The sequence below is a fragment of the Salmo salar genome, chromosome 14, assembly GCF_965601325.2.
Source record: "Salmo salar chromosome 14, fSalSal1, whole genome shotgun sequence".
Classification (NCBI taxonomy): Eukaryota; Metazoa; Chordata; class Actinopteri; order Salmoniformes; family Salmonidae; genus Salmo; species Salmo salar.
In genome coordinates, this window is record NC_138304.1 from 93,194,316 (window position 1) to 93,216,472 (window position 22,157).

A 22,157-nucleotide genomic window follows, 5' to 3' on the forward strand; every position below is an offset into this window, starting at 1 on the left:
AATGTTCATTTTTATGCAGATGATACTGTTCTTTCTTCAAGTGGTAACAGTTTCTTTATCTTTTGAAAATGCCCAAGAGCTTTTAACACCATACAACAGAATCTGTATTATTTGAAGCTGGTTCTGAATTCAGGTAAAACAAAATGCAGGTAAATGCAGGTATTTTCAAATGCCAGGCATGTTACTAATCATGTCATTGCTATATTGGATGGACATACTATAGAGCAAGTCAAAGTGTACAAATATTTGGGAGTGTGGGTGGATGACGAGCTGAGCTTCACTGTTCATATGGAGAGCTCAAGCTGAGAATAGGTTTTTACTACCGGCATAAGGCTTGTTTTTCTCTGGAGGCCAGGAAGGAGCTGGTACGATGTACATTACTGGCGGCTTGAGATTTTAGTGATGTTATATATATGCAGGCCTCAACCACCACCCCGAGAGCACTTAATTCAGTATCTCATGTGGCCCTCAGGTTGTGATCTCTACAGCGCCGTTGGCTGGTCGTCATTGACCTTGCATAGGCTTAAACACTGGTATACACTGATTTATAAGGCCATACTGGGTAAAATGCCACTATCTCTGTTCTTCTTTAATCATGTCAGTAAATAAATATCATTTACGGTCCCATTCTCATTTGCTTTTAACAGTCCCAAGAATTAGAACAGGTCATGGTAGAAATAGTTTTAGTTACTCAGCGCCGTGGTCCTGGAATTCTCTCCTGAACATTTTAAAATTGTATGATCTAATCACGTTGGTGGAGTTTAAACACTTGGTCGATGTAACTATCATAGAACAGTGTAATAGTCTTTAGGACAGCTGTTTTAGTTATGACATTTGTGTTTCTTTACGTAATATATAATTGTACTGTATGTGTGTTTATAGTTTTGTTCAATGTTGTGTATGTAAGTTGTTTTGTCTCAATGAGAAAAACCTTTATAAATAAAGGTTAAATCAAATCAAAAATATATTTGTATGTGTGTGTACGTGTGGTTGTGCAGAGATAGTCTGTGAGCCTGTGCCAGCCTTGTTGTATTGTTCCAAACAGCAGGACTGAAACATTGGCCTCGCGTCAAGTTTTCCTCTTTTCTTCTCCCTTGAATTTCTGTCGTTACCTTTGCCAGAGAGCAGCGTGTGTCCTTGTTTGTCAGTAGGAGACAAAGAGAACGGTAGCCCAATAAGAACAGGTAGTCCTTCCAAATGTGGAAATTACTCAGTGAGCGTTCCAGATTGTTTATCCCAGTTGGGTTTCTAATGAGAAAGTCACAGGGAGTTCAGGGTTTATAATGCACTGGTTCAAAGTGGCCCAACACCAAAGCTGCACTCTGATTTTTGGGTGTGTTCTTCTCAGGGGGAAATGGGAAACTGTGCTCGGAAGAAGTAAAGAAATTAGGAAATTGAATTAGCTTTTGAGTTTGTTTTTTCCTTGTGGTGTATTAATTTCAGTTTAGTGCAAGAAGGAAATGATATGGTTGAGCTCCCTTTGCGATCAGTCAAGCATAGAAACTCTTTGCCTGATGTACAAGGTTGGAGTCTAAATTGGTTACCTTCAAACTACAGCTATGCTTTATGGACCCTATTCAGACATGAGATAAGTAGACTTAACATGGACTTAAGTAAAACATGTTTTACTTAAGTACATGTTGAGTCTTCTTATCTCAAGTCTGAATTAGGCCCTACCTGACTAGGATTAATGGTCAAGTTGATTCTATGTTTTTCAACAATATTGAGGCATGACACTGCCTTTGGTTGGTCCTTTTATAACCATCTGCAAAGCTATAGATTGGTTTGGCTGTAAAAAGTGTGTGTTTCTGTGTGTCCAGTTAATCTATAATCAGTTTTTGTTCTTGTGTATCCAGTCCATCGATAATGTGTTTTTGTTCTTGTGTATCCAGTCCATTGATAATGTGTTTTTTTCCTGTGTATCCAGTCCATTGATAATGTTTTTTTTCCTGTGTATCCTGCAGCCATCCTGGAGGTCCATGAGGACTTCTTCGTCTATAAGAGTGGAATCTACAAACACACAGATGTCAGCTTCACCAAACCACCACAGTACCGCAAACACAACACACACTCCGTCAGAATCACAGGGTAAGGCTGTCAATCATCTCCCATCTGATAGAGCTTTGTAATGTCTTTTATCCATTGTACAGTATGGAAGAGGCAGCACTTATAGGAAAATGAATGTATTACTTTTGATCTCATGGATTCAGTGTTAACCTTTCTAAATTCTGGAATAAATCAATGCATTCATATTTTATTATATTTTAACATTTTTAGATGATCAATATCTAAGTCTAGCATTTGTTTACGTATACCAAATGATCAAATAAAAAAAACATCAACCAGTAAACATTCCCAGACCTGCATACTACCACAGGTGTGTTGTGTTCAGTGTGAGTAAGATATTCCCTCTCTGTCGGTCTGTCGGTCGCTCTGAGACTCTGAGACACACCTTGGCTCAGACCGCGGGGACCACGAAAATGTAGGCTGGCAGACACTACATACCTGGATTACTTAGCTAACAACCCCTGTCCTGCCCTATCTCCCCACCCCAATTCTTCTGGCTCCCCATCCCCACCCCCAATCCTTCTATTTCCTCACCCCCACCCTAATTCTTCTGGCTCCCCACCCCCAATCTTTCTATCTCCCCACCCCCACCCCAAATCTTCTGTCTCCCTAGGAGAATGAGGTTGTCCCTAGACGCTGATGAAAGGTCAGTTTAGATGTTTAGAGGTCAATAGATGTGAGGGTAGGTTTTGGGGAGGGTAAGCTGATCCTAGATCTGTGCCAAAGGGCAATTTCTACGAGGAGCGCCCACTTCCTCACAGTGTTCTCTCCATCTTCATTCATCACTTTTCCCTCTTCCCAGCTCCTGCTGCCTCGCCCCCATCTCTGACTCCCAACCCCCTTCCCTCTCTGTCTCCCAACCCCCAACACTCCTTCCCTCTCTGACTCCCAACCCCCAACACCCCGTCCCTCTCTGACTCCCAACCCCAAACACCCCGTCCCTCTCTGACTCCCAACCCCCAACACCCCGTCCCTCTCTGACTCCCAACCCCCAACACCCCGTCCCTCTCTGACTCCCAACACCAAACACCCCGTCCCTCTCTGACTCCCAACCCCCAACACCCCGTCCCTCTCTGACTCCCAACACCCCATCCCTCTCTAACTCCCAACCCTCAACCCCCAACACCCTATCCCTCTCTAACTCCCAACCCTCAACCCCCAACACCCCATCCCTCTCTAACTCCCAACCCTCAACCTCCAACACCCCATCCCTCTCTAACTCCCAACCCTCAACCCCCAACACCCCATCCCTCTCTAACTCCCAACCCTCATACTCCAACACCCTATCCCTCTCTAACTCCCAACCCTCAACCCCCAACACCCCATCCCTCTCTAACTCCCAACCCTCATACTCCAACACCCCATCCCTCTCTAACTCCCAACCCTCAACCCCCAACACCCCATCCCTCTCTAACTCCCAACCCTCAACCCCCAACACCCCATCCCTCTCTAACTCCCAACCCTCAACCCCCAACACCCCATCCCTCTCTAACTCCCAACCCTCAACCCCCAACACCCCATCCCTCTCTAACTCCCAACCCTCAACCCCCAACACCCCATCCCTCTCTAACTCCCAACCCTCAACCCCCAACACCCCATCCCTCTCTAACTCCCAACCCTCAACCCCCAACACCCCATCCCTCTCTAACTCCCAACCCTCAACCTCCAACACCCCATCCCTCTCTAACTCCCAACCCTCAACCCCCAACACCCCATCCCTCTCTAACTCCCAACCCTCATACTCCAACACCCCATCCCTCTCTAACTCCCAACCCTCAACCCCCAACACCCCATCCCTCTCTAACTCCCAACCCTCATACTCCAACACCCCATCCCTCTCTAACTCCCAACCCTCAACCTCCAACACCCCATCCCTCTCTAACTCCCAACCCTCAACCCCCAACACCCCATCCCTCTCTAACTCCCAACCCTCATACTCCAACACCCCATCCCTCTCTAACTCCCAACCCTCAACCCCCAACACCCCATCCCTCTCTAACTCCCAACCCTCAACCCCCAACACCCCATCCCTCTCTAACTCCCAACCCTCATACTCCAACACCCCATCCCTCTCTAACTCCCAACCCTCAACCCCCAACACCCCATCCCTCTCTAAATCCCACCTCCAACACCCCATCCCTCTCTAACTCCCAACCCTCAACCCCCAACACCCCATCCCTCTCTAACTCCCAACCCTCAACCCCCAACACCCCATCCCTCTCTAACTCCCAACCCTCATACTCCAACACCCCATCCCTCTCTAACTCCCAACACCCTGTCCCGGCCAAATTCTCTATTGTTTAGTCTACTCTGAGCCATCAGGCATTTGTTGAGTACTGTCTGACTGGGCTGTCTATTCTAGACATGAACACATGTGTGACTAGGATTAGGAATGATAAGGTTTATGAACACACCTTCCCCTTGTAAAGGCAACAGGTAGCCTAGCGGTTAGAGCATTGGGCCAGTAACCCGGAAGGTCAGTGGTTTGAATACCTGAGCCTACAAAGTAAAACATCTGTCAGTGTGCCCTTGAGCAAGGCACTTAACCCTATTTATAATGCTAAAGCCACCTAATAAAAACTGGAGTTGGAGGGTTTGCTGTCGTTGGCTTGAACAACTCTAAGCATAGCTGCTGAGAGCTGTCATTGAGGCAGTTTATCTGCTCCTTATCTGATCGGCCATTAATCAAGAGAAACAGAGCAATGGGGGATCCACTTCCGGCCCTGTTCTTCTGGTTCAGTTTGGGTCTCATATGATAATGTGTCATTTAACTTTTCATAATGTGTGTGTTTGTCTGTGAGTATAAGGTCAAGTGGAACTTTGTTTTAGGATTTTTACAAATTAATAAAAAATGAAAAGCTGAAATGTCAATTGAGTCAATAAGTATTTAACCCCTTTGTTATGGGAAGTCTAAATAAGTTCAGGAGTAAAAATGTACTTAACAAGTCACATAATAAGTTACATGGACTCACTCTGTGTGCAATAATAGTGTTTAACATGATTTTTTTAATGGCTTCTTCATCTCTGTACCCCACACATACAATTATATGTAAGGTCCCTCAGTTGAGTAGTGAATTTCAAACACATATTCAACCACAAACCCCAGGGAGGTTTTCCAATGCCTCGCAAAGATGGGAACCTTGGATATCCCTTTGAGCATGATCAAGTTATTAATTACACTTTGGATGGTGTATCAATAGACCCAGACACTACAAAGATAGAGGCATCCTTCCAAACTTAGTTGCAGGAGTGGAAGGGATTTCACCGAGGCGAATCGTGACTTTTAAACAGTTAGAGTTTAATGGCTGTGATAGGATAAAACTGAGGATGGATCAACAACATTGTAGTTACTCCACAATACTAACCTAAATGACAGAGTAAAAAGAACGAAGCCTTTATAGAATCAAAATATTCCAAAACATGCATCCTGTTTGCAATAAGGCACTAAAGTAAAACTGCAAAAAATGTGGCAAAGAAATTAACTTAATGTCCTGAATACAACACAACACAACACTGAGTGGAGGCTGCATCATGTTATGGGTATGCTTGTCTTCGGGAAGGACTAGGGTGTTTTTTAGGATAAAAAGAAACAGAATAGAACTAAGCAGAGGCAGAATCCTTGAGGAAAACCTGGTTCAGTCTGGTTCTGTCTGCTTTCCAACAGACACAGGGAGACAAATTCACCATTCAGCAGGACAATAACCTAAAACAGAAGGCCACATATACACTGGAGTTACTTACCAAGATAACATTGTATGTTCCTAAGTGGCCTAGTTACAGTTTAAACTTAAATCGGCTTGAAAATCTTTGGAAAGACCTGAAAATGGCTATCTAGTAATGATTTGACAGAGCTTGAAGAATTTGTTTTAATAATAACGTGCAAATATTGTACAATCGAGGTGTGCAAAAGCTCTTAGTGACTTACCCATTCTAACATGTATTGACTGAGGGGTGTGAATACTAATGTAAATTATTTTCAATACATTTGAAAAAGATTTTAAAAAACATGTTTTCACTTTATCATTAATTGTTAGTGGTGGGTCATGGGTTGCGACGTAAATGTATAATTATTGCATTAATTACTGGAATTTATTTGGCCAAGTGCAACTGCGCTCTCGGTTCAGTGCGCTCTCTGCTTAGCAGCGGTCTCTGCTTACAGCTTAGCAGCGGTCTCTGCTCAGTTTGGCAGCTGCGCTAGTGGCAGAGGTAAAGGTAGAGGGAGATGCCCGTGTGCTTCGCGCTTTACTGGATCTTTTTTCTGAAGTTTTGTTGATGATCACTCCACGACCCACACGCTGCAGCGCTGTCGTTCAAGGCACTGCCTTGTTATTCCCACTCGCCATCATGAAATGGATTCATGCTAGCCACAAGTTCTGACTGAGCTCAATTGTCATGAAACGCAAATACAGTGATTACTTTTTGTCTCTTTCATACAAACTTTGAGAAATAACAAGGAGCGCCCACAATGTGTTTTGTGTGGGGAAGTGCTTAGTAATGAGTCTCTCAAAACGAACAAATTAATAAAACGACACGTCCTGACCAAACATCCAGGCACAACATGACGGTAAACACAGGGAGTTCTTTCAGAACAGGGCAGAATGCTTCAGGAAACAGTGCTTCGAAAGTGGAAAAATAAGTCAACTAGAAGGCATTGTTGTCATTTTATAACAGGTGATGATATGCAGAAATAAGGGAGTACTATATCTCATAGTAGTAAATGTGAAAGAGAAACTCAAACAATCCCCTGGCCTTGTAACGTTACAGAGCTAATAGCTAACGTTAGCCAAAGCAAGGTAACTAGCTACTGATAGTGCAACCCTAAGAAACACTACAGATGAAGATGAAAAATGATCAGGCCTACTGTACATCTTATTGTAGAAAGTATTGTTAAAAACAAGTCTAGGTTGGAACTGTATTTTATTCTGAATTGGAATAAACTGATTGAAGCAAGATGTTTTTGAGTCAAACACTCACACAGTTCTGGGTTGCTCATCTGCAGCAGGAAGCAGTCTCCTGCCTGACTGAGAAAGCAGTAGATGTTCTGATCCAGTTTGGCACCAGATACCTATGCATGCTTGTTGTTAACTTCAACCAGTCACACACCTCTCCTTAGGACTGTGTGTATGTGTGTGTTTTCTAGTCTACATCTGTGTGGTGTGATCAATCAGTTTATTCCAGTTCAGAATACAAAAATATGTATTTTAAATGTATTTCAACCTAGACTTTCTATCAATAATCATTTATACAGTAAGATGTACAGTAGGCCTGAATTCATCTGTACTGTTACTTAGGGTTGCACGATCAAAAAGCCGGGGGTGTGTGTGTGTGTGTGTGTTCTGTTATACATCTGTGTGATGTGATCAATCTGTTTATTCCAGTTCAGAATGAAATAATTTATTGTATTTTAAAAGCAACAGTTCCAACCTAGACAGGTACGTAGGAGTGTTTTTAATGGGGGAAAATAAACATGAAAAGATATTTATGGGTATTTCATTGTTATTTGTTTTTGTCTATATTGCATTTTTTTTAGGCATAAAGGCAATGAAATGTTCCGATATTTACGTATAGTTGCATATTTTCCAAAGCTTGGGTCCCAGGAAAACACAGAATTTCTCATTTGGGTCCCAGGCTGAAAAAGTTTAGGAACCCCTGGTCTAGGGTCTTGGTATATTGATGCCAATAGCATAAGGCTGAGTCCCAAATAGTACCATATTCCCTTTATAGGGTTCGGCGCAAAAGTAGTGCACTATATAGGGAATATAGTGCCATTTGGGACGCACATTGAATCTGGTCTGTCCTGGCATACTGCTGGTGTCTGGTCTGTCCTGGCATACTGCTGGTGTCTGGTCTGTCCTGGCACACTGCTGGTGTCTGGTCTGTCCTGGCACACTGCTGGTGTCTGGACTGTCCTGGCACACTGCTGGTGTCTGGACTGTCCTGGCATTTACATTTTAGTCATTTGGCAGACGCTCTTCTCCAGAGCAACTTACAGTAGTGAATGCATACATTTCATATTTTTTTTCTGTACTGGCCCCCCGTGGGAATCGAACCCACAACCCTGGCGTTGCACACACCATGCTGGCGTTGCAAACACCATGCTCTACCAACTGAGCCACAGGGAAGCACACTGCTGGTGTCTGGACTGTCCTGGCACACTGCTGGTGTCTGGACTGTCCTGGCACATTGCTGGTTTCTGGCCTGTCCTGGCACATTGCTGGTGTCTGGGCTGTCCTGGCACACTGCTGGTGTCTGGTCTGTCCTGGCACGCTGCTGGTGTCTGGCCTGTGCTGTCTGGTCTGCTGCTGTCTGGTCTGTCCTGGCACGTTGCTGGTGTCTGGTCTGTCCTGGCACGTTGCTGGTGTCTGGTCTGTCCTGGCACGTTGCTGGTGTCTAGCCTGTCCTGTCTGGTCTGTCCTGGCACGTTGCTGGTGTCTGGTCTGTCCTGTCTGGTCTGTCCTGGCACGTTGCTGGTGTCTGGTCTGTCCTGGCATGCTGCTGGTGTCTGGTCTGTTCTGGCACGTTGCTGGTGTCTGGCCTGTCCTGTCACGTTGCTGGTGTCTGGTCTGTCCTGGCACGTTGCTGGTGTCTGGTCTGTCCTGGCACGTTGCTGGTGTCTGGTCTGTCCTGGCACGTTGCTGGTGTCTAGCCTGTCCTGTCTGGTCTGTCCTGGCACGTTGCTGGTGTCTGGTCTGTCCTGTCTGGTCTCTCCTGGCACGTTGCTGGTGTCTGGTCTGTCCTGGCATGCTGCTGGTGTCTGGTCTGTTCTGGCACGTTGCTGGTGTCTGGCCTGTCCTGTCTGGTCTGTCCTGGCACGTTGCTGGTGTCTGGTCTGTCCTGGCATGCTGCTGGTGTCTGGTCTGTCCTGGCACGTTGCTGGTGTCTGGTCTGTCCTGGCATGCTGCTGGTGTCTGGTCGGTCCTGGCACGTTGCTGGTGTCTGGTCTGTCCTGGCACATTGTTGGTGTCTGGTCTGTCCTGGCACATTGCTGGTGTCTGGTCTGAGCAGCATGCTCCACTGATGATGATGACGGTTGAAGCTAGTCTCCCCCCTCCTCCGCTGACACTGCGGTTCTTTCGCTGGTTTGGGCTGCGAACGTGAGGCTCGGGGGGCACCGAGGGTATGGATTTAGGGATGGGCTGGGAGAAAGAAAGGAGGGCCAGGGTGCGTAGAGCCTGACCATCACACCAATCACTGTTTTTACAGCCGAAATCCTGCTGCAGTGCATTCTATTAAGCCAAGGGCCTGGGAAAGTTTGTGTTTAGCGAATAAAGGTCCACTCTGGTGGAAAAGGTATTGTCTGGGTCGTTGATCCCAACCGTACGGGACAGAGAGAGGATCAGGCCCATGGAGGAGGTCAGGGATAGGGGAGGGGAGGACTGGTATGTCCCTCATTGTCCTGGAGGAACAATGCTAACTGAGGGAGATAAGGGCTCCGTTGTGGTCCGTTTCTGTATGGCTCTCTGGCTTTGCCTGTATACACACACACACACACACACATAAGCACCCACACCCACAAGTAGGCGCATGCACGTGCACACACACACAAGCACACACACAGCCCCAAATCCTTGACCCTCAGTGTGTACAGTGTGTACAGCTGTTTGTATTTGCCTATTCAGAGCATGATGACCCTTGAACTCTTGTCCGAACCAGACTCGACTAATAAAGAAACTTGCTGATTGAAGGTTGGCATTATTTGCCAATGTTTTGGAAACGACTGAAAATATCACATCTCTTTCCCAGCATTCCTTTTCTCTTATAAAAGGACAAAGTCGCCCTTGGAGGCTTCTAGGGGCCCTAGGGGCTGGTGTTCACAAAACAGGATGGAGCGAGGAAGGGGGGAGGGAAGGTCGGTCTGAGACGCAGGGATGCTGGGCCGCCACCGACTGGGGGTAACTGCCAGATAGGACCAGAAGCTAAGGATGATGGGAATGTATGGGCCTTGGACTTCTTGAGATCAAAGCATGCTGGTTAGGGAAGGAGCGAGAGAGACAGGGAGAAAGGGAGAGAGTAAGAGATTCCTCTGCATGGGTAAGGTTTATTTATGAGAGCCTCGCTCGACCTTCAGCAATGTTGTTGTCTGTGAGATGACAGGAGTCGGGCGGTGACCACTTCCTCCCTGGCCGTCCCTCTCCTTCCTGTTTCCTGTGCTGCGAGGGGGAAGTGGCAGAGGGGGGGAATTCCATGTGCTGCTGAGGAATCTGAATGATGTGGGATGCAGGGGAAATGTGTGTGTGTGTGTGTGTACATGTGTATGTGTGTGGGTAATATAACTGCTCTGGTGTTCCTTAGCCATGGTCATAAATAACCTCTTGTTTTCAGGATACTATTTAAGAGATGAAAGATGTTTTGTACCCAGTACATCAGCTCTACTTAGCTCTTCCTAGAATTCACCGTCAGTTGTGTCAAAACACTCTCAGGTTTAACATTCCTATGCGGTGGGATATATTTAAAAAGATATTTGTAAAAATACACAACATTTTAACTATATATGTAAAGAAAAAAAATTGCATGATTGAAAATCAGAGCATGGGTCGTTCCTTGAAATGAGTGCCTTTTGCGTCCCTTTCATATTTAAGTAGAAATTGTGCACATATATGACATTTTATATTGAATGAGTGCCCTTTAATATAGACCATATGGGAAATTGATGTTCCTCTCTGCATCCCCTGTGTCTTCTACACTCTTAGAAACAAAGTGCTATCTAGAACCTAAAAGGGTTCATAGGCTGTCCCATTTCCACAGAGGGTTCCACATTGTAACCCAAAAGGGTTTTACCTGGAACCAAAAATAGTTCTACCAGGAACCAAGAATGGTTCTCCTATGGAACAGCCAAAGAACCTTTTGGAACCCTTTTTTTCTAAGAGTGTAGAAAGATTTGAACCCACTTTAACCCCAACATTTCTCCAAGTTTTCACCATCATTGTGAAGCCCTACTTATTTCGATGCTTTGTTAATTTCTAAAGATTCATATTTATTTAATCTGATTATTGATTCATTTTAAGGTAAAACAAATAATAACCTGTCCCCTCATTTTAAGATCAACCACTTTACGTGAACTGAACTCTAATTTTTATAATGTTAAACTATTCCTTTTTAAATCATTTTTTTCAAAAGAAACATTGAACATCTAATAGTAAAATAATATTGTTAATGCAGGTGAGCTGGTTCTACTCTTTCTGACAATTTTCAGGTATTTTGTGGTGGAAAACTGATAGGCTAGAAATGTTTCACAATTTAATATTTTTTTTGTGAAGCTTGTATTCAATTTCCCCTCCCTGTTCACACAATAAACTTCAATTCCCCCTGTCACAAGGGGATTTATGGCGGATTTAAGATGCATTCGTCAACACTTTTACGGTCAACCCTGTTACGGTCAACCCTGTTACGGTCAACCCTGTTACTTTATTTTGCTATTAATGGGCACTTTCTATAGTCATTTTTTATTTAACCTCTTGAGACGGAAAAGCTGGTTTTTAATTAAGTTAAACATGTGCTCTATATGACAGAATGTTCAAATTTGCTGAAATTCAAAATAAATAAAAAACCCAACTAAATTACACTATTCAAAGGGCACCTAATTGGTGGAACAACCTGCATGCATATTATGAAATCAAATATAATATTTTTTCGTTCCCTTGTGTGTTTGTGTTCTCACACATCTTCATTGTCCGATTGTTCTTAGTTCCAGTTTGTGCCCTTCAGTGGAAAACAATCATGTCCGTAATCCATCTCGGTGTGTTCTGTTCCAGGTGGGGAGAGGAGAGGAACTATGATGGGACAACAAAGAAGTTCTGGGTAAGTAAGGATTCCTATCTCATCACATATTCTCTCTCTTTTCTATTATGTATCAACTATATCTACAGTACATTCTAACCCATGCCACTCTTCCTAATAATGCTTGACTTTTCCAGATTGCTGCCAACTCGTGGGGGAAAAACTGGGGGGAGAACGGCTACTTCCGTATCGCTCGCGGTGAGAACGAGTGTGAGATTGAGGCATTCGTGATCGGCGCGTGGGGTAGGGTCACTATGGAAGACATGCAGAGCCACCATCACCGCCGACGCAAGTAGAGACATACACTCCAGGAACCCAGCACCCTCTTCCCCTACCCTGCGGGAGCAACTCAACTAGTCCCAGAGTGCCTACCCTTCAGCCCATACCCTCTTCCCCTCCCTACCCTGGGGGAGCAACCCAACCAGCCCATGAGGCCCTGCTCTTACTCCCTTACCCCCACGCTAAAATGTGGGGGAACAACTCAACCAGTTCCCACTCTGACCTTTGGGGGAACCAATAACAACTACCCCAAGAACTCCAACTCTTAACCCCTTACCCCCTTGCACCCACCTCCCCTTACAGCAGCCTAGGGGTTTTGAAACCCCAACCTCCCCCCAACCCAACTCAAGGTTGATGGCACCAAAACAAGCTCCAGGCCTGCAGGCTGAGAGAGGCTTCTCCATACAGCCTCCTCTGGCTTCAGGACACAGCAATAAGCACCTCAGGACTCATTATTCCAAAGACCATCCTTCCCAGACTCCTCGGCTTCGGCCTGGCATAGACTGTCTACTTCCTACTTCTGTTCAAGTCTTCACTTCCACTGCTATAATGATGAAAGAACTGTCTTGATCTGAACTCTCTCACTCTCCTCTTTCTCATTGTGTAGCTCTCCATTTGGCTGCCATGACAGGTGGCTATCCATTTGGCTGCCATGACAGGTGGCTATCCATTTGGCTGCCATGACAGGTGGCTATCCATTTGGCTGCCATGACAGGTGGCTATCCATTTGGCTGCCATGACAGGTGGCTATCCATTTGGCTGCCATGACAGGTGGCTATCCATTTGGCTGCCATGACAGGTGGCTATGTATCTCTGGTCTTGGTTAACCCTCTCTCTGTGTTTCTCTGTTGTTGTGTATTTTGAAAGCCAACCCCTTAGGGACAGATTGGGATGGAGAGAACCAGAGAGATAGAGGGGTAAATGATACAGGCACCAGACTGGGCAGTTCCCACAACAAGAGATGAGAGAAACTAACGATCTACTACAGTTTAGTTTAACGTTATCACTAACTCTTAGTCTAGCTACTTACATCGCTGATTAATGTATTCCTATTACTGTCAGCAGATCTAGTGCAGTTGCAGTAGCCATGCATATCTTCACATGTTCCAAAAATGCCGAATTTTACACTGGAAAGGGTGTTGGGCTAGAAGCTTGGTGGTAGGTGGGGTTGAGGGTTTAGTGAGCTGTCCGTTTGACCAATAATTCATTTCCCCTCATTTACCAAAAATCGCTGTTTTATTTTTATGTTAATTGCATTGAATGCACAGTACAGTATTGAGTTTCAGCAAGCTCTGGAAGTGAAACTCAATGCCAAATTTCTCTTGAGTTTTCAGTACCACATAATCTATCTGTTTATGGAAGAGATGGTGTCAATCTTCCAATGATAACAAATCAACCATCAAATCAACAGCTCTTGGCTGAAACCAACTGCTTGAACACAACTTTTCATTAGAAATAATACTAGTGGATCAGCCGTTTATAAATCTCCCTTATTACTATTTATACAGTATGTATAAAAGCAGAGATGAAGCATGTATAATATGTGTAGATGTGATTTGTAGCAAGCGAGGAGCTTAAAAAACAGCCTTTGAAAAACACATACCGTTTATTAAATCAACTGGTTGATAAAATCATATCTTGGAAAAATATGAGATCGATTGAAATAACAGTGTTGTCCTTTTGGTTTGAAGAAGGTGAAATGGTCACCACCAGATGATGCCAGAGAGAGAAGAGAAAGAGAGACACTTGAATCCCTCATTTTTTTCTGATCGGGGTGGAGCCACTTTGGGCTACTTATTGGCCCGTCTCACTTTTTCTGGTTGGGTGGGTGGGACGAGCAAGAGTGGACACTAAGTAGACCAGAGCCAGCTCTTCCCTCTCTCACTTGAGCATGCCAGACATTATGGAGAAGCTGTGAGCTCACACAGGAAAGCATGTTCATGACACATTTTTTTCAATGGTAAACAGCTTGAGGAAACCATCTTAGTTATCCACTATCTTTGATGATGCTTCAACATGACAACCTTATGGGTTATCAAATGCCTTAATGAAATAAGTGCTGTTTTTTTGAGGGCCTCTGGTTGAAAGATTAGACCCATTGTGTATTATAGTCTTAATTTCTTTCATTCGGTGTATTTACATTTTAGTCATTTAGAAGACACTCTTATCCAGAGCAACTTACAGGAGCAATTAGGGTTAGGTGCCTTGCTCAAGGGCACACTGGCAGGTTTGTCACTTTCGTCGTTTCGGGGATTTGAACCAGCAACCTTTCGGGTTACTGCCCAATGCTCTTAAGCACTAGGCTACCTGTACACAGTGTTATGGTTTTGCTGAAAATATTCTTATTGTTGCTGTTGTGTATTAGTTGCTTTGAGAGGTGTTTGTCTCACACACAAACTCCCCCCTCCCCTGACCAGTTGCTTTAAAGCAGGGGTGTCAAACCCATTCCATAAGAGGCCATACTGTCTGCTGGTTTTTGTTTTATTTCAATAAAGACCTAGACGACCAGGTGATGGGAGTTCCTTACTAATTAGTAAACTTAATGAATCACTCAAGTACAAGGGAGGAGCGAAAACCTGCAGACAATCAGCCCTCTGTGGAATGAGTTTGGCACATGTGCTTTAAAGGGTGCTCAGGAGGTGCATATTATTCTTCTGCAAGGTGAACACGCACAAATCAAAAGGTGAGGAGGAGGTCGCACTCAGCTGCCAAAGTCTGTTCAATGCTGTTTCATTGTAGTATTTTTGTCAGTTTGATGGTATAAGCCTAATATCTTAGACACCACATGCCACTAACACTTCAGTATTTAGCAATAGGCATGTGTAGGCATACAACAGACTCATTGTGACATTTCAAAGGTTGTGCGTCTCCCCAAAAATGTTAAGTAGGTAGCTCAAGACTCAACTGAAGCCAGTGAACACACAGATTCTGATATACTGATTTAACTTGATATAACTGCCTTATGTAATGTTGCCTAGGTGCTCTTTTTATACAGTCTCTCTAATTTTGGCAATTTTGTTCAAATTTGAAATATATTTTTGTCATTCGTTTTCAATGTATCAGTTTCCAGAGGCGCCAACTGTCCTTTCAGAGACCACATCATATACAGTCTCACTCCACAATAAACTGCTTGGCTTCCCAGAAGTGATGTATTTTCAACTGTGCCACCTTTCCAATATGGCTTCCAGTTGTCACATTGTTACTGTAACTCAGCCAAGGCTCCTATAAGCCTACACAATTTCATACATTTCAAGTAGGCCTTTAGTTTTAAACCCTCATTACAACCATCACCTCTGAGAAAAGGACAGAGACGCAAGAAAACAGACGTGTGGATGGACAAGCAATGTTCAATGTGGAGGAAGGTTAGGCTATAGGAGGTAGGGCAGACATAGCCGCATGCTGTGTGAACCATGCGGTCTACAGAATATTTACTTTCACTTCAAACAAGCGAGAGAGGATGAGTATGATCAAATGGTGGGATGGTGAGGTGCATCATGGGTTCACGAGGCATGACAGTGCAGAAAGAATGGAGAACAGAAGGGAGGTGGGGGTTGAGGGGGGGGGGGACTGGGGAGGGAGTCAACAGAGCTGAAAATGGATACGATGACATTGTGTTGTTTAGAAAAGAGTACACCAGAAGACTTTACCACTATTTAGGGCTTTGTTAAGCCAGTATCGCTGAAGCGTTATAGAATGCGCAATTTTCTGCAATAGGTATTGAATAGAGCCCTTAGTTGTGTTTTTCACTTGCCTTTTAATCCTTTATAGGTTCTAACCCCTGAGGCTTCAATAGTCACATGATGGACGGACTCATGCCAAACATAGCCACATTTCACAGGAAAAAGACCAAGTCCATATTATGGCAAGAACAGCTCAAATAAACAAAGAGAAACGACAGTCCATCATTACTTTAATAAATGAAGGTCAGTCAATATGGAAAATGTCAATAACTTTGAAAGTTTCTTCAAGTGCAGTCGCAAAAACCATCAATCACTATGATGAAACTGATGAGGACCGCCACAGGAAAGGAAGACCCAGAGTTAGCTCTGCTGCAGGGGATAAGATCATTAGAGTTACCAGTCTCAGAAATTGCACCCCAAATAAAATGCTTCACGGAGTTCAAGTAACAGATACATCTCAACATCAACTGTTCAGAGGAGACTGTGTGAATCAGGCCTTCATGGTCGAATTGCTGCAAAGAAACCACTACTAAAGGACACCAATAAGAAGAAGAGACTTGCTTGGGGCATGAAACACAAGCAATGGACATTAGACTGGTGGAAATTGGAGTCCAAATTTGAGATTTTTGGTTCCAACCGCAGTGTCTTTGTGAGACGCAGAGTGGGTGAACGGAGGATCTCTGCATGTGTGGTTCCCACTGAAGCATGGAGGTGGGGGTGCTTTGCTGGTGACACTGTAATTTATTTAGAATTCAAGGCACACTTAACCAGCATGGCTTCCACAGCATTCCGCAGCGATACACCATCCCATCTGTTTTGGGCTTAGTGGGACTATCATTTGTTTTTCAACAGGACAATGACCCAACACACCTCCAGGCTGTGTAAGGGGTATTTGACAAAGAAGGAGAGGGATGGAGTGCTGCATCAGATGACCTGGGCTCCACAATCCCCCGACCTCAACCCAATTGAGATGGTTTGGGATGAGTCGGACCACATAGTGAAGGAAAAGCAGCCAACAAGTGCTCAGCATATGTGAGAACTCCTTCGAGACTGTTGGAAAAGCATTCCAGGTGAATCTGGTTGAGAGAATGCCAAGAGTGTGCAAAGCTTTCATCAAGGCAAACGGTGTCTACTGTCAATAATCTCAAATATAAAATATATTTGGATTTGTTTAACACTTTTTTTGGTTACTACATGATTCCATATGTGTTATTTCATGGTTTGATGTCTTCACTATTATTCTACAATGTAGAAAATAGTCAAAATAAAGAAAAACCCTTGAATGAGTAGGTGTGTCCAAACTTTTAACTGATACTGTATATTTGTTTATTTTTTTCTCATATGTAGCTAGTGAACTGACTGTTATTGGTGTTATGAAGACCTTCACGCTGAGATGGCTGTTAAGCCAAACAACTGATATGCTATCCATGATGCATTGAAATTAATTTAATAAAAGTAAGCTTTATGTAACATATATTTCAGTGCGGACACATTACATTTTTGCTTATTTAGATTTACTGTTTTTGGCAATTAATAAATCTGTCCAGAACAGTACACCATGTGGACCAAGGGGGTCAAGTAAGGATGCCAAAGGTACCACATAAGGAAATGTGGACAGAGGCATGCATTTGGTGACAACATGTTTACATTTCTCCCATTGTTCCTGGTTCAGGAAAAGCCCAATCACCCATTACCTCAACGCCTGCTGTTTCTTTAACCTTCCAGATTATGACAATTGCCAAATATCTCAATCGAGGTGTAAACTGTGACTGTGGACATAGGCATTGCAACAAACACATCGCCACCCCACCCCAGTGGTCCAGGAATTATCCATCACATTCTGTCCAATTCTTCTCTCATTGTCTATAGGGTGTTCTAGAATCCTCCATCGGTTCCTTCTGTAGTTATGTGAAACCTGGAGTATTCTTGAAGATGTCAACAACTGTAAAAGACAATAGGAGTTTCCACAGGACGAGGGTTGGGGTTCGGGGGAAGCCTTTTCTCACAAAAAAAGTAAGTTGTGAAATAAAGGAGACTGGTTTCCCTTAGCGTGTGGGATTCTTATCTCCTATAAGTGTTGACATCATGCCAGTTAATGTAGCGCTAGGGAATTGTTTTCCACTTGGTTGTGCAGTAGTTTCTTCATTTACAGACTATACATAACAATGCAAAAACATGTCCTGGAGGTCTCATGTATTAGCTTGTGACTGGGGCCACCTTGGGTCCACTTCTTAGCTCTTCGCCTCGGGGAAAGTAAAACATGATTAATTGTGGTAGATATTGAACAGGGAAAATCTGCACAATACCAGTCAATCTTACAGAAGCTGTATGACAAATCTTTACCTTTTGCAAGATGTGGCCCTCTCACCTTCATGCAGTTGCTTTGGCTTTGGGATTTGCCAGGCAACAGAAGCATCCCAGGCAACGGAAACAACTTGTCTAGCAGTATGTGCAAAGAAGCCCTGCTAATAAAAGCTGGTTTAGGGCCGCCATCTTGTGGTAAAACTTTGAGTGCAAGACAGCCATCACTAACACAACCCATAACTAAAACCCCTTCTCAGAAAGGGATGTAAATAAGGAAAATACACCTAAAAAGGTGGACTGTGCACTAAGTATCAACATAGAGACAACAGAACATTTAGAGAGGAACTTTATTGGAAAATATGAGAACTTGCCTAGTGAGCATGGCTCCACCTGCCCATATTCCTAACCAAAACTAAATTAGGCTACATTTGCATGTACAAAATGCCTGTTCTCATCTCGCATATATGCTTGAAAAGGGCACTAAGGAGATATCATAACCATTGCAGTGCCAGCCATTTTGAAACATATTTTCCTGTTTACTGTACATAGATAAAGAAGCTAGTGGAATTGTCTTTCTAAATCAAGTTGTTATCCTTCTTTTCATGTGAATGTCAGAAAGCTATTGTATATGTTTCTATCAAATCTTTATTTATCCAGGAAATCCATTGGAAGCATCAGGGGATGGAGACCCATGTAGGCACGAAGGCTTTCTGTTATATGTTAAGGTCATTCATTCAGTGTTAAAAAAAATGTTTAAACAGTTTGTGCGATTTGCTGTGTCTTTCTCTCTAGCGTGTAGGGCCGCCTCCTCTCCTACATTCATGCATTCTGTAGGCACACATGTAAAATATCCCTGGAACACACAGAGCACACACAGGTTAATAGACAATGGACATTGGAAACCAGCTGTAGACACCCAAAAACCCACAAGCCTCCCTTCAGCACCTACACTATCTATCAGGTCTGAAGGTTCAGCACTATGATGGAGCAAGGCCCCCCTAACCCATTGGAAGGCTAGGGAAAATCATCACCATATTGCTTTCATCAGACTCTTCAGATCTGCTAACGCTGGGGGACTAAGGGCTTGTGAGTTGTTTTTGGACCGGGCAATAGAAATATTGGGCATGTTGGTATGGAGCCAGTTTTGAGTACTGTGATTAACCCCGTATGTCAGTTCTTACCTGCAAAGAACGTCATGAGCAGTGCTACCCAGCCCAATATGTAGGACCAAGAGAAACGCCAGTCACCGAAACGCTTGCCCAGGAAGTTCACTGTTACACCCGTGTAGATGGCCATTGCCAGAAGAACAAATAAGGCTGGGAGAAGGCAGGGGAATATAAAAGGTAAATATGCTGTACTAAACATCTGTGTGTGTGTGTGCGTGCGTGCGTGTGTGTATGTGTGCATGTGTGAGACTCACTGGAGACGAAAAACATGATCCCTGCAGCGAAGGAGCGGTTGAACCTCTCGAAGGCGGAGAAGTGGGCGAAGGAGAGGATGCCTGCGATGATGCCCGCAAAGCACGACATCCCTGACAGGATCATAAAGGCCCGGGTGGCATTCCAATATGCTAGAAGGGGACAGACAGAGTAGTGAGCAGGATGACAACAACAGAGCCCCAGCATCCTTCCTTCAAGGCAGTTTGACAACTAAACCTAGTACCATTCTCAGCCTGTAGGTGGCGCCATATTTCTCATGTGCAACATTACTCTAAAATACATTCCAGTAACAGGTTTGTGACAACAGGTTTGTAACATAAAACAAAGCAGCCATTGATGAGATGTCTCTGACAAATTACTTTAACTAGACTAGGAGGAAGCCTCTATTAACTACTGAGATGCTGCTGGTAGCCTATTCTCTTGGGCCATGTACAGGAGTGGTAAACATAGTTTTAATTACAATTGCTCTCTTAGGCTGTGTCCCAAATGGTACCCTATTCCCTATATAGTGCACTACTTTAGACCAGAGCCCTATGGGCATAGGGAAAAGGGTGCCATTTGGGAGGTTTTGCTTGACGTGTGTTCTCACCGATGCTGTCCGTCTGCATGTAACACTTGCCCGACATGCAGTACCTCCACAGGCCCTGGTGGGCGAAGCTGCCCGACAGACGGTACTGCATCCAGTAGTCTGTTGCTGTGGAGACCACCAGCAGGATGTTCCCCACCATGGCACAGAACAGGCCCCCTCCCATGAAGCTGTACATCCTAAGAGATGCTGCTGTGGCCACTGTGTGGTACCTGATACTGCATGGGAAGACGAGGGAGGGTGGGTAAACACACCTGGATGATATAATGTTTTGTATGACACACACACAGTTTGCTCTGGCCACTTCGTAGCTCCTCATACTAGAGAGGAAGATGAAGTTAGACACACACACCTGTACCTATCTGGTATGATCTTCGTATGTAGAACACACTCAGTTTTAATAATAATGATTCCATACAGTATAGAATGTAATAGAAACAGGAATAAGTTCAGTACGATTCTTGACACCGGAAATAACTGTTACATGGACAACAATATTTGAACGTCAAAGTACAAATTGCTGAATCACAGTAGTCTCAAAATACTGGTAATTTGGGATCATATATATTAGAGTTTATAATTATTATCAGTTGAGCTCACTCATAAGCACTACTTCATATGATGCTATGGCACAGACAATAAGTCAGATACAATCTAAGCTTTATGCGACACCTGTTAACATATATGAACATTTGCTCCATATAGCATAAACAAACACGCATGCAGTTTTTACATTGTCATAGAATGCACGTTTACAACTAGTATCCTTAAACAGCTCTTTTGCCAAGTAAGTTCTGCCAAGCACTGAATTGAATTTGATCAGTGTTTATTCAACCACTATTGTCTTCTTTTCAGACTTCAGTTTACTGAGTAACTGTGTCTTTGGAACAACTATACATTTTTATCAAGGTAACATTATATAGATATACTGTATTTAGGATGCCGCTTACCTTGTTTCTTCAGTAAAAACACCCTCTTAACCGTTTACCTTTCTGGGGAGAAAGGGTGAGAGGGCTAGAGAGAAAGCTATGTTGCAAGCCTAGGAGGAGAGATAGGAGAGTGGAAGAGAACTCCACTGGGCTATCCCCTCTGTTGATGGAAGCAGAATCCTTAAACAGTCAGTCCCCATGTAACGGATGCAATTGAACAAGCCATCGCTAGTGGCACGGGATCATGTGACCCCCACAGCCCTTTCAGTGTAGGCGGCTGGGTGGGGGTCAGGGGGTTAGGGTAGGGGCTTTGGCTGGTTTGTATTTGGTATGTTCTAGAATTGTGGATGTGCATAGGTATGCAGTACTGTTGGAGTCAATGCAACATGCTGAAGCCAACATTCTTTCTTTCAATGGATGTGTGGCTGTGGCGGCATGGATAGACAGTTAGACACACATACAGTATAGGGAGGGATGGCCCCTCTGTCTATCTGGTTGTCCTCTCTCTAATATACAGAATACATCTGTAATATGTTGCTCACCTGCTTCCTCATAATACTGTTTTTAAATACACTGTAAGTTGAATACTCTGTGATCATAGTTTTCCATGACTGTATTTATACAGTGTATTTTGTAGACACACACACACACACACACACACACACACACACACACACAAACTGCCATCTAAAGACAGCTACAGACAGTCTGTGAGGTCTGATTAAGGGATAGGCCATCTTCCAGTGACAGAACTGTCATACCCTTCATCAAAAGCCAACATCACGGTGTCATTTAACAGAATCAGTGGATTAAAACATAGCAATTATGACTGCCATTTAATTTCCCAATATATCAGTATTAGTATTTATGTCCAGAGGAAGCAGACGCCAAACATGCAGATAAGGTTCTGTTTATGACTGCTTCATTATGCAAGGAGGTGAGTGGTGGGGATAATTTAAAGTAAAAGCGCTGGTTGACAATTTCAGGACATGTTTTGACGGTGTGAAAAGTGGTGTGAATTTTTTTTTAAAGGCTGTGCATATGGAGGTACATATGCTATCAGCTTGGCATTTTACTTAAAATTAGGCTACAACAG

General features: G+C 43.9%; 2 protein-coding genes across 3 annotated transcripts in view; one reads left to right on the forward strand and one right to left on the reverse strand.

The window, feature by feature from the left end:
* The window catches only part of LOC106570498 (tubulointerstitial nephritis antigen-like), a 71,995-nt gene extending 56,728 nt beyond the window's left edge, over positions 1-15,267 (forward strand). For both annotated transcript variants that reach the window (XM_045694901.2, XM_014142904.3), the window contains exons 10-12: positions 1,965-2,088; positions 11,820-11,865; positions 11,982-15,267. In XM_045694901.2, coding sequence (XP_045550857.1) covers positions 1,965-2,088; positions 11,820-11,865; positions 11,982-12,140 — 329 coding nt within the window. In that variant the 3' untranslated portion in view covers positions 12,141-15,267. The remainder of the gene's footprint in view (positions 1-1,964; positions 2,089-11,819; positions 11,866-11,981) is intronic.
* A 3,168-nt stretch (positions 15,268-18,435) lies between these two features.
* Positions 18,436-21,699, reverse strand: LOC106570500 (lens fiber membrane intrinsic protein). The gene is made up of 5 exons (XM_014142906.3): positions 21,083-21,699; positions 20,136-20,350; positions 19,528-19,677; positions 19,289-19,423; positions 18,436-18,960 (listed from the first exon to the last, which is right to left on the reverse strand). The coding sequence occupies exons 2-5, from the start codon at positions 20,308-20,310 to the stop codon at positions 18,896-18,898; spliced, it is 525 nt and encodes a 174-aa protein (XP_013998381.1). The 5' UTR covers positions 20,311-20,350; positions 21,083-21,699; the 3' UTR covers positions 18,436-18,895.
* Positions 21,700-22,157: the final 458 nt, after the last annotated feature.